Source organism: Gracilinanus agilis, chromosome 3 (assembly GCF_016433145.1).
Source record: "Gracilinanus agilis isolate LMUSP501 chromosome 3, AgileGrace, whole genome shotgun sequence".
In the NCBI taxonomy this organism is placed as follows: Eukaryota; Metazoa; Chordata; class Mammalia; order Didelphimorphia; family Didelphidae; genus Gracilinanus; species Gracilinanus agilis.
In genome coordinates this window covers 54,828,810-54,845,399 of record NC_058132.1, presented here as the reverse complement: position 1 = coordinate 54,845,399, position 16,590 = coordinate 54,828,810, and the positions used below count along the sequence as shown (strand labels likewise).

General features: G+C 45.2%; 1 protein-coding gene across 1 annotated transcript; it reads left to right on the top strand.

Moving 5' to 3' along the window:
- Positions 1-741: 741 nt before the first annotated feature.
- Positions 742-12,743, top strand: TAS1R2 (taste 1 receptor member 2). The gene is made up of 6 exons (XM_044671296.1): positions 742-893; positions 2,047-2,347; positions 4,882-5,655; positions 8,852-9,064; positions 9,776-9,896; positions 11,815-12,743. Exons 1-6 carry the CDS (start codon positions 742-744, stop codon positions 12,741-12,743), a joined length of 2,490 nt encoding a protein of 829 aa, XP_044527231.1.
- Positions 12,744-16,590: the final 3,847 nt, after the last annotated feature.

Genomic DNA, 16,590 nt, shown 5'->3' with positions numbered 1-16,590 from the left:
GGACTCTTCCAGCTCTGACATTCTGTGTTCTAAACTCTCTCCCAGCTCTGACATTCCCTGTTCTAAGGTCTCTCCCAGCTCTGACATTCTCTGTTCTAAGGTCTCTCCCAGCTCTGACATTCTCTGTTCTAAGGTCTCTCCCAGCTCTGACATTCTCTGTTCTAAGCTCTCTCCCAGCCCTGACATTCCCTGTTCTAAGGTCTCTCCCAGCTCTGACATTCTCTGTTCTAAGGTCTCTCCCAGCTCAGACATTCTCTGTTCTAATGTCTTTCTAGTTCTGACATCCTAGGTTCTAAGGCCTTCTAGGCTCTGACATTCTATGGAGTAAGGAAAACAGATCCTAGTTAGAGTGCATCTCTATTGCACCCTACACCTCTCTCCCATAAACACACACACACACACACACACACACACACACACACACACACACACACGAGGGTGCAAAGCTGAAGGAGCAGATTTCCTCTTCTTCCCTGGCACATCACCACCTAATCCTCAGGAGAGAGCACAAATCAGACCCATAAGTTAAAGTCTTGGGAGATTCCTCGCTTCCCCACCCCAAACTAGTTCCCTTTTTTCATCCAAGCCCCACCCCCTTATTCTCTTTCCTCCATGACTCAATGTAAATGGGCTTCATAGATGCAAATAAAGAGAGAATAGAGCAGATCTCAGTCCAAGAGGCACCTGCACCCCTTTAGGTGCAGAAGACAGGACAGAACCATGGGGATCACTATCTCCTGGATGCTTCTCCTCCTGTCGATGCCGGTGGAGGTCCAGGAAAGTTCTGATTTCCATCTGTCTGGGGATTATCTCCTCGGGGGATTGTTCACCCTTCACGCCAATATCAAGGGCACAACTCATCTCAATTACACGCAGGTGCCCCAGTGCAAAGAGTGAGTGCATGGTGGGGAGGCCAAGAGAATCGATGAAGACAGTGGTGGTGATGATGGGGGTGGTGAACAGCAAAGGAGAGGTGATGGGGTTGTGGATGTTAGCAACTGATGGATGGTGGTGATTGATTATTCGGGGAGTGCTGGTGCTGATGAGAGGCTTCTAAAATGGTGATGCTGATAATGGGGAGAGTGAAAGTGGCAGTGGTGAATGGTGATGGGGATAGGTTGAAAGTAGGGATTATGATAGCAGTGAGGGTGATGGAGTCCGTGAAAGTAGAGACAAGTGGTGAGAGCGATGAGGGTGAAAACTATGAAAGTGGGGATTATGAAAGAGAGGAGAGGGATGTTGAGGCTCATGAAAGAGATGAAGGTAATGATAAAGGGAACCTTCAGTATTGATGGTGAAAGTGGATATGGGGATAATGGGATGGTGGAAGTGAGGGTGAAGATGGTGGAAGTTGGAGTGAAGATGGTGGAAATGAGGAGAGAAGATGGAGATGGTAGGAGTGAGGGTGAATGTGGTGGAAATGAGGATAGGGATGGTGGAAACAGGGAAAGAGATGGTAGAAGTGAAGATGGAATGGTGGAAGTGCGGGTGAAGATGGCGGAAGTGAGGATGGGGATGGTGGACCTGAGGATGGAGATGGTGGAAGTGAGAGTTAAAGATTGTGGAAATGAGGATAGAAGAGAAGATGGAGATGGTAGGAATGAGGGTGAATATGGTGGAAATGAGGATAGGGATGGTGGAAACAGGGATAGAGATGGTGGAAGTTGGAGTGAAGATGGTGGAAATGAGGATGGGGATGGCAGAAGTGAGATTGAGGATGGTGGACCTGAGGGTGGAGATGGTGGAAGTGAGAGTTAAGATTGTGGAAATGAGGATAGAAGAGAAGATGGAGATGGTAGGAATGAGGGTGAATGTGGTGGAAATGAGGATAGGGATGGTGGAAGTGAAGATGGAATGGTGGAAGTGAGGGTGAGGATGAGGATGAGGATGATGAAAATAGGGATAGAATCTCAGTGGTGAGTATGATTTGATAAAGAAGCCAGAATTCTGGTTGATGCTGTGGGTAGCACATTAGATCTACAATAGAAAGCAAGGTTAAGGTTGATCCATGTCCCCTCCTTCTGTCTCCTTCGTGCCTATCCTCAGCTATGAAACGAAGGTGCTGGGCTACAATCTGATGCAAGCCATGCGCTTTGCGGTGGAAGAAATCAACAATGATAGCAGCCTGCTGCCGGGGCTGTCACTGGGGTACGAGATGGTGGACGTGTGCTATCTTACCAACAACATCCAGCCTGTCCTCTACTTCCTGGCCAAGGAGAACTTCAAAGTCCCCATCCAGCAAGACTACAGCAACTACCTGCCCCGAGTGGTGGCTGTCATTGGCCCTGACACTGCAGAATCTGTCGTCACTGTTAACTACCTCCTTTCCCTCTTCCTTCTCCCACAGGTGAGTCCTGTTTCCTACTTAGTATAGCATCAGGACTTAGGAAGATCTGAGGCTGACTAGATGGTGCAGCAGATAGAGCACTGGGCAAGTCACTTAACCCCGTTTGCCTCAGTTTCCTCCCCAATAAAATGAACTGGAGAAGGAATGGCAAACCAACTCCAGTATCTTTGCTTTGTGATCCTAGGCAAGTCACTTAACCCTGTTTGCCTCAGCTTCTTCATCTGGAAAATGAGCCATAGAAGGAAATGGCAAACCAATTCTGGTATCTTTGCCAAGAAAATATGAAAGAAGGCCACAGAGTCAGATGCAATGGAAATACTCAATAACAGGAAGACCTGACTTCAAATCTAGCCTCAGACACTTACTGGCTATATGACCTTAGAAAACTGATGAACTTTTCTGTGCCTCAGCTTCCCTACCCATAAAATGGAGATAATAGTATCACCTTCCTTCCAGGATTACTGTAAGGATTGGATGAGTTAAGTGTTTTGCAAACCTTAAAGTTCTACATGAATGCTAGGTGTTAATATTATTATTATTACCTGCTACATGGTATTTCATTTTCTCCTTTTGCCCTGAATTTTAATTTATACATCTCTCTTTTTTAAAACCCTTACTTTCCGTTTTAGAATTGGTACTAAATATCAATTCTAAGACAGAAGAGAGGTAAGGGTTAAGCAATTGGGGCAAAGTGACTTGTGCAGGGTCACACAGCCAGGAAGTGTCTGATCCCAAATTTCAACCCAGGACCTCCCATCTCTAGACCTGTTTCTTATCCACTGAGCCCCCTTGCTGCCCCTAGTTTATATGTCTTCTTTTTTTTAACCATTTATTAATATTCATTTTTAACATGGTTACATGCTTCATGCCCCTACTTTCCCCTTCACCCCCCGCATTCCCCCCACCCATAACTGATGCACATTTCCCCTGGTTTTGTCATGTGTCCTTGATCAAGACCTATTTCCAAATTGTTGCTAGTTGCATTGGTGTGGTAGTTTCGAGTCTACATCCCCCATCATGTCCTCCTCAGCCCATGCATTCAAGCAGTTGTTTTTCTTATATGTTTCCTCTCCTGCAGTTCTTCCTCTGAATGTGGGTAGCGTTCATTACCATAAATCCCTCAGAATTGTCCTGGGTCATTGCATTGCTGCTGGTACAGAGGTCCATTACATTCAATTTTACCACAGTATATCAGTCTCTGTGTACAATGTTCTTCTGGCTCTGCTCCTTTCGCTCTGCATCAGTTCCTGGAGGTCTTTCCAGTTTATATGTCTTCTAATCAAATCGCTGAGTGTTCTGGGAAATAAATTTGCCCTGGCTCTCGTCAAATGAGATAATATTTGAATAGTGCTTAGTTCCATTCCTGGTACAGAGTAGGTACTTAGTTAACAAATGCTTGTTTCCTTCTCTTCCCTTTCTTTCGATGTGCTCCCTGCTTGGTCAAAGTCCACCATTCCTCTCTCTGAAGACTAGCCCAGCTTTGAGTAGCATCTGGCACTTTCTTTCACTTTCCTGTTCATAGGATTGACATAGATAATGGTGAAATTGATCATTAGCAGGGAATGCCTTTTCCTTCTTTTAATAACCCCATTACTTAGGGCAGTGCCTGACACATAGTAGGTCCTTAATAAATGTTTGTTGATTGATCGATAGTGGGAAACAATGTGGTATATGGGAAGTTGCTTAGCCCAGTGGAAAAAGAACTTGGGTTCAAATCCTGGCTTTGCTGTTTCTTATCTGAGTTACTTTGGGCAAACCAATCCCTTCCTCTGGGTTATGACTCTCTCTCTCTCTCTGTCTCTCTCTCTGTCTCTCTGTCTCTCTCTCTCTCTCTCTGTCTTTCTGTCTCTGTCTCTGTCTGTCTGTCATTCTCTCTCATTCTCTCTCTCTCTTTTAGACCCTTACTTTATGTTTTAATAACAACCCCAAGACAGAAAAGCAAGGACTAGGCAGATGGCTTAAGTGACTTGCCCAGGGTCCCACGGCTAGGAAGTGCCTAAGGCTGGATTTAAACCCAGTTTCTCTTGACTCCATGCCTGGTACTCTATCCACTGTACGACCTAGCTGCTCCTGCTTTCCTCTTCTATAAAATGAGAAGGTCTCACTGGGACAGTAGACGGAGCACTTTCTCTGAAATCCCAGGACCTGGATTCCAATCTTACCTGGGATACTTTCTATCTGTTTAATTATGGGCAAGTCACTTAACCTCTCTGAACCTCCGTTTCCTCAACTATCATAAAATGAGAAGGTTTTGACTAGATGGCCCCTGAGATTTCCTTCTATGATCCTACGTTATTTAATCTGTCTGAGCCTCAGTTTCCTTTTCTGTAAAATGAGAGGTTTGGACTCGATGGTCTCCAAGGTCCCTTCCATCTCTAGATCTATAACCTCCTCCTCAGTTATTTCACATCTCTCAGTCTCCATTTCTTTCTCCATAAACTAAGAAAGTTGGACTGGATAGTCTCCATGTTTCCTCTTTAAGGCCCATGTTGTTACCACTGACATCGAGAGTGCCTCTTCCCCATCTCTCCCAGATCACCTACAGCGCCATCAGTGATGAGCTTAAGGACAGAAGCCGGTTCCCTTCTTTATTCCGAACCATCCCCAGTGGCGACCACCAGATCGAGGCCATGATTCGGATCATTATCCACTTCGACTGGAACTGGGTCATCCTCATCATGAGCAGCGACGACTACGGCCGGGAGAACAGCCAGCTCTTCAATGAGAAGCTGGAGGGGCGCGATATCTGTATCGCCTTCCAGGAGTCCCTTCCCATCCCTTTGCCTAACCGGGTGTTGCTGCCCCAGGATAGCCAAAGGATGGAGGTCATAGTGACCAAGATCCGGCGGAGTACAGCCAAGGTGGTGGTGGTGCTGTCCCTGGACCTGGCCCTCTACAACTTCTTCCTGGAGGTCCTCCGCCAGAACGTCACGGGCACCGTGTGGATCGCCTCGGAGTCCTGGTCCATTGACCCTGTCATCCACAGCTTATTCTATACCCAGAGAGCCGGCACCTTCCTGGGCATCACCACCCCGATTGTGTCCATCCCTGGCTTTAGTGACTTCAGGATCAGGAAGAATGACGTCAAGAAGCCTGAGATGAACAAGCAGAGCTCCGAGCCCACCTGCAACCAGGAATGTGACACCTGCCCAAATGCCACGGAATCCTACAACACCATCCTCACCCTCTCTGGGGAGCGGGTGGTCTACAATGTCTACCTGTCCGTCTACATCGTGGCCCATGCCCTGCACAGCCTGCTGGACTGCGATGCTGCCGGCTGTTCCAAGGATGCAGTGTATCCCTGGAAGGTGAGGCTACTTTCCAGTGGAGGCTGACTTGGGAGGGGGAGACACACTGACCCACCATTGGCTTACTTCCTGGCAGTCAGGAGTTTAGCTGTATAATTCCAGAAAAATCATTTAACCCCTCTTATCCTCCATTATCTTCTCTGTAAAATGGGATAATAATAGCATCTACCTCCCAGGGTTGTTACGAGGATCATTTAGCACCAGATTTTCCATGAGACTGATCGCCTTTGAGTCATTGTGACTTCTGATGCCACGGCTGCCCTGGGAATAGTGAGCTAGAGCAGGATCTGGGCATGCTTCTACTGAGAGGAGCTCACAAGATTTTTATTGTGTCGGTCTCTTAGTTTTCAGGGAGAACTCAAAGAGTAGTATTGAGGAAAAAGTATAGATTTTGTAGTCAGTGGAAACGGGTTCAGATTCTGGCTGGGCTTCTTACTAGCTCTATGACCTTGGGCAATCACACTCTCTGGGCTTCCGTGTCCTCATCTGTAAAATGGACCGGCCATCCTCTACGCTTCCTTCGAATTCTAAGCTAGGATGCTGCCAGAGTTTCCTCAAAGGTAGAGAATTTAAATAAGCCGACCAACCTTTAGAACTAACTCCATAAAAGACACTGGTAATACAAAGGGAAAATACACATCAGGCCCTGGCCTCAAGAAGCTTCCATTTGTATTAATTAGAAATTTTGTACCTTTAGGTTCCATCTCCCAGAATTCTTTCCCAGGCCCCACATTCCTTTTCCCTTTTCGTTTATGTGCGTCTTTACGTTATTGTTTATATAGTTCTGTAGACGTCTCCCTCTCCCTCTTCTTCCCTCGTGCACGGTCTGGGAAAACCTCTCTTTACGGAAGGTTATTTTCTTTCTTCTACTTTTTTTTTAAATTTTTAAACCCTTAACTTCTGTGTATTGACTTATAGGTGGAAGAGTGGTAAGGGTAGGCAATGGGGGTCAAGTGACTTGCCCAGGGTCACACAGCTAGGAAGTGTCTGAGGCTGGATTTGAACCTAGGACCTCCCGTCTCTAGGCCTGGCTCTCAATCCACTGAGTTACCCAGCTGCCCCTCTTCTACTTTTTTTAAACTCTTAACTTCTGTGTATTGGCTCCTAGGTGGAAGAGTGGTCAGGGTGGGCAATGGGGGTCAAGTGACTTGCCCAGAGTCACACAGCTGGGAAGTGTCTGAGGCCAGATTTGAACTGAGGACCTCCAGTTTCTAGGTCTGACTCTCAATCCACTGAGCTACCCAGCTGCCCCTCTTTCCTCTACTTTTCAAGTGACATTTTAATAAATCTTATAAAATAGATTACTTGGAGTATTGGATATTAATTTGAATCTCTGCCCATTCTACCAAGAGCTACCACATGCATATAAGTAAGCAGCTGGGTAGGACAGTGGATAGAGTGCTTGACCTGGAGTAAGACCTGAGTTTAAATCTGGCCTGTGACACTTACTGCCTGTGTGCCCCTGAGCAAGTCACTTAATCCTGTCTACCTCAGTTTCCCTCATCTGTAAAATGAGCCAGAGAGGGAAATGGCAAACCACTCCTGCATCTTTGCCAAGAAAACCCTAAGTTGAGTCCCGAAGAGCTGGACACAATTGAACAAGGAAAAGGCAAAATCATTTCAAGAGGGCTGAGAGAGCTAATGCCGGAGGGAATCAGGATGGTCTCTTACAGGAAGGGGGACCCCCAGGCTGTGCTTTGGAAGAAGTTGGGAATGAGGCAGAGGAATAGGAGGGAATGCATGCTGGTCAGGGAGCCACTGGCGCAAAGACATTAATTAGGATGGGACGGTCACTTACCGGGGATCTCAGTCTACTGAGGAACAGAGAGACAGTAAGGAGAATCCTGGAAATAAGTGTGGAATGTCAGGGGGGCCAGATTGTGGAGGGCCTTCGATGTCAAGTTAAGGAAATTAGATGCAACTAGAGATTTGTGTTTTCAGAATATCAGTCTGACAGAAGTGTGGAGGACAGATTAGAATAAGAGAAGGAAGGAAGGCAGGCAGGCAAATAATCAGGAAACATAATAGTCTAGGTGAAGGCTGACCTGCATATGGGGAAATTGAGGTTAAGGGAAGGAGATTGGGGGCAGTGAGGTACCTCAGTGGATTGAGAGCCAGACCTAAAGACAGAAGATTAAAATCTGGCCTCAGATACTTCCTAGCTGTGTGCCCCTGGGCTAGTCACTTGACCCCCATTGCTTAGCCCTGACCGCTCTTCTGCCTTGGAACCAATACACAGTATTGATTCTAAGATGGAAGGTAAGGGTTTAAATTAAAAAAAAGAGGATATTGATTAGTTTATTGTTACATGTGTCCATTTCAGCCTTCAGCAATCCATTTAGTGCCCTCGTATACTCAGGAAATTCTTGGTGTTGGTCCTAAAACCATTTTCCTGTAACCACAACCTTGGATGACCACAGCCAAGATGCCCTTTGCTTTCTTTGCTTCACCAAGCATCTGAAGTCCAGGCTCTCTGCACTCAGGTCCTCTGGTTCCAATTCCATTTCTTTTTTTATCTGGCAAAAAAAAATTAATTAATTAATTTCGTATATTTTTCCATGGTTCCACAATTCACGTTCTTTTCCTCCCCTCCTCCCACTTCCCTCCTGTAGCCAACGAGCAATTCCACTGGGTTTTACATGAGTCATTGATCAAGATCTATTTCCATACTATTGATATTTGCACTAGGGTGATTGTTTAGAATCTATATCCTCCATCATATCCCCATTGACCCATGTGACAAAGTAGTTGTTTTTCTTCTCTGTTTCTGCTCCCACAGTTCTTCCTCTGCATGTGGATAGCATCTTTCTCATAAGTCCCTCAGAATTGTCCTGGATCATTGCATTGCTGCTAGTAGAGAAGTCCTGACACTAACATATTTTGTCTATCTATAGTTCATACCTAATTTTATTTTTAATGTATGTTTCTGCATTTTTGGGTGTAAATTAAAACATTTAGAAATATCTTAATTTACTTTTTAAATTTATTTTGTTGTTTTCTGTTGGTTTCTCCCATATACTGGGAGCTCTGTCAGGTATGGCCACTGTTTTGGCCTTTCCTTGTGCAGTACCCGGCTGGCACATGAGTCAGTTTTTTGATTGCTGGATCCAGACACTGGGTCAGAGGGGATAAGACAGAGCACTGGAGCATCCTTCCTTGTGTCCCACTCTTGCATTTGGTTTTTTCCTTGGCCTAGTTGCTACAGGAAATTTGGAAGGTGAACTTCACTCTGTTGGGCAACAACATCTTCTTTGACAGTAAAGGGGAGCTACCCTTGGGCTTAGAGATTATCCAATGGCAATGGGAGGATGGTCAGAACCCCTTCAACAGCATCGCCTTCTACAGTCCGGCTGAACAACGATTACTTAACATGGCCACCAACATCTCCTGGCACACTGCCAATAACACGGTCAGTTCTGGGGAAGCCTGGGGAGCCTGGATACATGGGGGTGGCAGTGCCCAGAGTCCTGTCCAATAGCCAAGGCTTTGGAGATAATTTAGTCAAAACCCTACTTTTTAGGGGGCAGCTGGGTAGCTCAGTGGATTGAGAGTCAGGCCTAGAGACGGGAGTTCCTGGGTTCAAATCTGGCTTCAGACACTTCCCAGCAGTGTGACCCTGAGCAAGTCACTTGACCCCCATTGCCTAGCCCTTACCTCTCTTCTGCCTTATAACCAATACCTAGTATTGATTCCAAGATGGAAGGTAAGGGCTTAAAAAAACCCCTTCTTTTTAGGAAAGAGAAAATCCAGAGAGGTGAAAGCATTTGCCCAGGTCCTCATTGCAAATTCTAAAAGAAGGAATTGATGCTGCTAGAAGGATCAGCGAAAGGAGAACCAAACCTAAAGTTGGGAGGTCCTGGATTCAAATCTGACCTGAGACACTTCCTAGCTGGGTGACCCTGGGCAAGTCACTTAACCGCAAATGTCTAGCCCTCTGCTTTAGAATGGATCCTAAGATAGTTTTTAAAATTTTTAAGAAAAGAAGTTATTATTTTTTTGTTAAGAAAAGAAGAAGAAGACCCTCACCATAGTCCAGGTAAAAGATGAAAGTAGCTGGTAGCAGTGGGAGTGGAGGCGAGGACCCCGAGGGCTCAGCACCTCTCTGCTCTCTTTCCTTCAGGCTCCCTCCTCCATCTGCTCCAAGAACTGCCAGCTGGGCCAATGGAAGAAGCCGGTGGGGTTGCATCCCTGCTGTTTTGAGTGTGTCAACTGCTCTCCCGGGACCTACCACAACCTGTCAGGTAGGACGTGGGTTTCCCCTTAGCCCCAGAGAGTAGCAGCGGGTCAGGCCCTTGAACTGATGCTATGTCCTGTTCTAGTGGGAGGGTGCAGAGAGCACCAGCGGAGAGCCTGAGGCCCGAAGCTCTGTTCACACGCAGGGGTGCCAGGCGTAGGAAGACTCCCAGTAGCATGAATGAAAGCTCCAGCCTCTCCTTTCTTGAGGCTGCTGCCTAGAGATAGCTTAGAAAAACTGAGAGAGCCCGGGGGGTGGGGGCTGGCATCTGCCACACTTTCCTCCCTGTGGTGGTGGCAGAACGGGGAGCATTAATAGGAGAGAGAGTCGGGCGACGTCCCCTGGCAGCACAGAGTTCTAGTTTTGGGAGTGACCTTCCCACGTCAGAGGTCACAGGATCCTGGCATCACCAGGATGATTTCTTGGTGTGCCCAGAGAAGTGACTCCCTCCCTGCCTTTTCTGTTTCAGTTTTTCCATCTTTAAAATGGTCAGTATCATGGGATGGGGGGTGTCGATCTAGAGGACAATGGAACATTTGTCCAAATTCCTTCCACTGACCATCGGGTCACCCTCACTGAAGGCAAGAACAATACAGAAAGTTCACTTTTGCCTAACACTTTTTTGAATAACAAAAATGATGGGCACAAAAATGCTTATGTGCACAACAACCCTGTGAGGTAGCATAAGCATTATTGTGCCTGTTATACAAAGAAACTGAGGTTCAGAGAGCAGGAGATAATAAAAAACTCTGCCATCATTTTTATTATTCAAATTCCTTTTATTCCAATGGGATCATGGAATCTCATTACAAAAGGAGGTTGGTCAGGTCCTCAGGAGATGGAAGACTTTGTATTTCATGTATAAAATAGGATTCTGACTGGGCAAGGAACGTGCCCATTTTATATGGGAGAAAACTGAGACCCAAAGAATAAGCAATTACGGAGTAGGAAGAATAGTTTTCTTTTCTCCAACCCTTCAAGATTTCCATGATGCTTTCCTCACAATGTCTTTTGAAGAAGGGAGTGTATATATTATCAGCTCCATTTTGTAGATGAGGAAACTGAGGCCAAGAGAAATTAAAAGGACCCATGGTGAGTAAATATCAGAGGAATTGAGCCCAAGGGCAATTTGCTTTCCACTTTATCCTGTGTTGTCTTTCAAGCAAGGGGTTGTGTTTTCCATCATACATGGTTAGTATAGATAGTGAATCCTTCAGGAAATCAGAGGAGAAGCTCATTGTGGGCTGTAAAAAGTCAAGAAAGTCTTTGCAGAGGAGGTAGAATGTCAGCTTGGCCTTGAAGGATGGGAAAGGAAAAGGTATGGGTGATGGAATAAGCAACTTGAGGAAAGGTAGTGAGATAGGGGTGTGTGTGTGTGTGTGTGTGTGTGTGTGTGTGTGTGTGTGTGTGTGTGTGTGTGTGTGAGATAGAGAGAGAAAGAGAGAGAGAGAGAAAGAGAGAGGGAGAGGGAGAAAGAGAGGGAGAGAGAGAGAGAGAAGAAGAGGGAAGGAGAGGGAGAGGGGGAGAGAGAGAGAGACAGAGAGAGAGAGACAGAGAGAGAGAGATTGAGAGAGAAGGCAGGTTAGGTGAGTATGGGTAGGTCATTTGTAGAGGGTCTTAGATTCCAAGTAGAGGAGTTTGGACCTAAAGTAATGGGGAACCACTCTAGGATCTTGAGCATAGGAATGAGATGATGAAGACTGAATTTTATAAAAATAACTTTGTTGAGAGGAATTAGAGAAGCAGAAGCAAAAGTTGGATACCAGGTAAAAGGCTATGATGCTGACCCAAATATATGAGGTGATAAGGACTGGATAAGGACTGAGTCTAAGGCACTGCCCATCCTAATGGCAGGGGGCGTTGACTGTCTGAGAATAGGGCGATTCCTTATTCTATCTCTCACCCCTCAATTTGGCTCATTTCAGAGGATTTTGAATGCCAGGATTGCCCCCAGAATGAGTGGTCCAACGCAGGGGATATCCAGTGTTACAAGAGGAGTCTGCAGTACCTGGAATGGCAAGAACCACTCACCATCATCGTTGTCATCCTCGCCACTCTGGGCTTCCTCAGTACTCTGGCCATCCTCATCATCTTCTGCGTACACTTCCAGACGCCCATGGTGCGTTCCGCCGGGGGCCGGATGTGCTTCCTCATGCTGACGCCCCTGCTGATAGCCTATGTCTCGGTGCCTGTGTACATAGGGCGGCCCACTGTCTTCACCTGCCTCTACCGCCAGACCCTCTTCACCTTATGCTTTACAGTCTGCATTGCCTGCATCAATGTCCGATCCTTCCAGATTGTCTGCATCTTCAAGATGGCCAGTCGACTGCCTCGCGCCTACAGCTACTGGGTCAAGTACAACGGCCCCTACGTCTTTGTGGTGCTGATCACCCTGCTCAAGGTGGCCATCGTCGTCGCCAACATCATGACCATACCTGCCAACCCCACCATCCTGTACGACACCGAGAATCCCTGGATAATGATCCTTAATTGCAACACCAACTCTCGTAAGGCGATACTGTTCAACACGAGCTTGGACCTCATCCTCTCCGTCTTTGGCTTCAGTTTTTCCTACATGGGCAAGGAGCTGCCGACTAATTACAACGAAGCCAAGTTCATCACACTCAGCATGACCTTCTACTTCGCCTCTTCTGCCTTTCTTTGCACCTTCATGTCAGTCTACCAGGGAGTTTTGCTCACCATCTTTGATGTATCCATCACGGTGATCAACTTACTTAGCATCAGCATGGGGTATTTTGGCCCCAAGTGTTACATGATTCTTTTCTATCCTCAGCGTAATACATTGGCCTATTTCAACAATGTGATCCAGGGTTACACCATGAGAAAGGATTAGCCTGGGCTAAGTGTGTGAGGGGGAGGCTTGGGAGAGGGGTTAGGAAATCCCTTAACATTTGAATAGGCTGGAATTGTTGAAGAACATGAGATTTACTCTATTCAAGGCTCATGGCCTCCCTCCAGAAAGTTTTCCTTGACTGACAGTAATGATCTCCTATTTCATCTTCGTTTGACTCAAACTTAGAGGCAGTTCTTGATTCTCCCTATTCATTAGATCCTCTTCTGCTGACTCAAAAAACACCGAAACTCCCTTTCTCCCAATTAGTGCTGGTGGAATGGTCCAAGAATAATGAACTGGTGATAGTGAGTTCATTACCAGTTCAAGTAGAAGGTGATTGGCCATGGATATCATAAAGAAGATTCCATGGTTATCCATGGTCCACGGCTATCATGGGTGTCATCCAGAAGATTCCATGGTTATTATTAAGATAAAAAATGATAAAGACTGATATAATAATATAAATTAGTAGTTTAATTAAAGCCATGCTGATAGATAAAGTCATTAGTCATTCATAGTTATGATGGCGTCATAGAGAGTGTCATAGAGAAGGTTCCATGTTATCCATGGTCCATGGCTATCATGGGTGCCATCCAGAAGATTCCATGGTTATCCATGGTTCACAGTTATGATGGTGTCATAGAGAAGGTTCCATGTTATCCATGGTCCATGGTTATCATGGGTGCCATCCAGAAGATTCCATGGTTATCCATGGTCCACAGCTATCATGGGTACCATCCAGAAGATTCCATGGTTATTCATGGTTCACAGTTATGATGGTGTCATAGAGAAGGTTCCATGGTTATGCATGGTCCATGGCTATCATGGGTGTCATAGAGAAGATTCCATGGTCCATGGCTATCATGGATGTCGTAGAGATGATCCCATGGTTATCTGTGGCCCATGGCTATCATGGGTGTCATGGAGATGATCCTATGGTTATCCATGGTCCACGGCTATCAAGGCTATCATAGAGAAGATTCCTATTCTTAATAGGGGTTGGCTTAGATGACCTCCGAGGTCCCTTCCAATTCTAATGTCTGATCACTCTGGGCCTCTTTAGGCTCCAAAACATTAGCCAGCATTTTACTTGAATGATGCCCAACTACCAACTAGTGGTGATGATGGGCAATGACAAGTTTATATTTAACCAAATTTGTGAATCTTTTAAAATGATCCAGTTATAGCTTTCATGGTTTCATAAAAGGGGTTTTAGAGTCAGGTTCATCCAATTTCTACCTTTCGCAGGTGGGGAACCTTTCATTTCTGCTTTTCAGCATGGCTTTCAGGTGTGTACTATTGCACACCCTTAGGTGACTGATAAACATTTAACAACTTGCTCTCTGGGGGAAAAATGTACGCATGACATCCTCTAAAAATTTAATCTGCATTCTTAACATTTTCTCTATCGCTTTCTTAAGTTTAGACAATCAACAATACAATAACTTGGTCCTTGGTTTGTAGCTTGCTGAGGTACAAATGTTCACATTGAAAATTTAATAATCAGCTCTCTCAAGCCACTAGGAGCAGACTCCGGCATACAAAAAAAGGTCAAATGTGATAATAGGTGCAAAGTATTTTGCAAACCTTAAAAGTACTCTATAAATACTAGCTATTATTGTTGTTATATTGTAAAGATGGGGATGCCTGCAGAGAGTAGCTTGTTTATTGCCTTCTTTCTCCAGCTCCTAGAGGGGAGATCTTGTCTTCTTCTCTCTAGAGAATGCCTTGTGCAGTCCTGGTCTTGAAAAAAAAACATGAAATAAATGCTTGTCAAATGACTTATGTTTATCCTGTTGTTCAAGTTGTCCCGGAGTAAGGGTGGGATCAAACCACCCTGGTTGGTTTGGTGCCTCCACTAGGGTTTTGACTGAATCAAACTGAATATGAATGGGACCTGTCTACTTCCTTGATCAAATCCAGTTAGTGATCCATCAAAGCCAGTTAGTGAGAAAAATGGGTCATGCCCTAAGCAATTTGAATGAGAGAAAATGTCTTAGAATTCAAGGGTGGAGAAGAGGTTCGGAGATCCTGGATTTGAAGTGTTAGAGCAAACAGAGCAAGAGTAGGACAGAGATGTGTCAGAGAAGAGGGATCATAGAGAGATGAATGAGGACCCAGGCTGAGAGAAGTCCCAAGGAAAGATCAGCTCTTTCTTCCACTTGGTTTCCCAGTTCTTGCCTATACACAGACACGATAATCTCATCTGCTGTTTCTTTAGCCATTATATATCAAGTAAACTAAATTTTATTTCAACCATAAAAAGTCAGGCAATAAATACAGATAGCTATAAATATAGGGTTAGGTAGAGAACTCAACCTCTGCCTGGGCAATGGGAATTTTCCTAATTGGGGGCTCAGAGCAATTGCGACTGAATTCACGTTTCTTCATCTAAAATAAATTCTCCAAAGGCAAAGAGTAGGGGATTAAGTGGATCTTAGGTTCCATTATATTGCCTCCTAGATTTAAAATGAGCTAATTATTGGACCCGGGTGTTATACTTTGAAGGGAATATCTCTCCCTGTAGTAAATTTAATTGTAGGCTTGAAGGACAAGAAGCTGCTCCTTAAGTCTATCCCGAGTCTCACATGCTAGAATATAAATGAATTCCCATGAAATTCTTTTGTGTTTCTCAGAGGCTGAGGGCAGTTAGCTGACCCAAGGAGTAGAAGGGAATGTGGTATGTTGGTTTTTAAATGGCTCTGGTTTCTGCCCCTCTCCTTCCTTTGAGCCATCTTCATTCTTCTTCCTACATCTTCCCCTGTTGAGAGTCTCACCCAGAGGAAATTCTGAGAACTGTTAACTGGTTTTGAGGCTTTCTTTTTAACAGCTGTGTTCCTCAGAGGGACATCGAAGCCACAGGGGTAGGAGAAGAATGTCCTATTGAGACAATTCTTAGTTATAGGCTATTAAAAAAAAACAAAATCCTTACCTTCCGTCTTAGAATCAATATTGTATACCAGTTCCAAGAGAGAAGAGTGTTAAGGGCTAGGCAATAGGGGGTTAAGTGACTTGCCCAAGGTCACACAGCTAGGAAGTGTCTGAGGTCAGATTTGAACCCAGGATCTCCTGTCTCTAGGCTATCAGGAGGAAACTATCAGAGCAGACATCAAATAATCCAGAGGTCATCATTTATCTGGTCCTGCCTGATAGGACAGGGATCTTTTGGCACCAGATTTTTATTCTCTCTATCTTGGAATAACATTGAGATGAGGTGGCATTCCTAGGTTATATCCTGGCTGATGGGGGGTGCAGGTCACCCCTGAGGGCTCTGCTCTGTGACGGAAAGACTCCCAGGAAGAGTAACAGCAGGGACAGCTATAATGATCACAGTGACAGTAACTAATCATTATTCAAGCTGTTATAAGGATCTGTGATTTCACCACGCATGGTAAGTGCCCCTTCTTTAGACTGCAAATCCCTGTCCATACACAAATCTCTCTCCACACACAAATTCCTCTCCATAAATCTTGCTGATAGAAGCTTTATCGAATCAAGCCAACAAGCATTTATTAAGCATTTACTATATGCTACTCATTATACGAAGGATAAGGAATCAAAAATACAAGCAGAAAGATAGTGTCTGCCCTCAGAGCATATACCCGAATGGGGGAGACAACACATGAAAAGAAGGTTGTTTAGCCACTTCAGACTCATGACCCCATTTGGAGTTTTCTTCATAAAAATCCTGGAGTAGATTACCATTTCCTTCTTCAGCTCATTTTACAGGTGAAGAAACAGGCCAATGAGGTTCAATGACTTGCCCAGGGTCACACAGCTGGGCAATCTCTTTGATTTGAACCTATATCCTCCTGACTCCAGACCTGGTGCTCTGTCCATTGTGCTA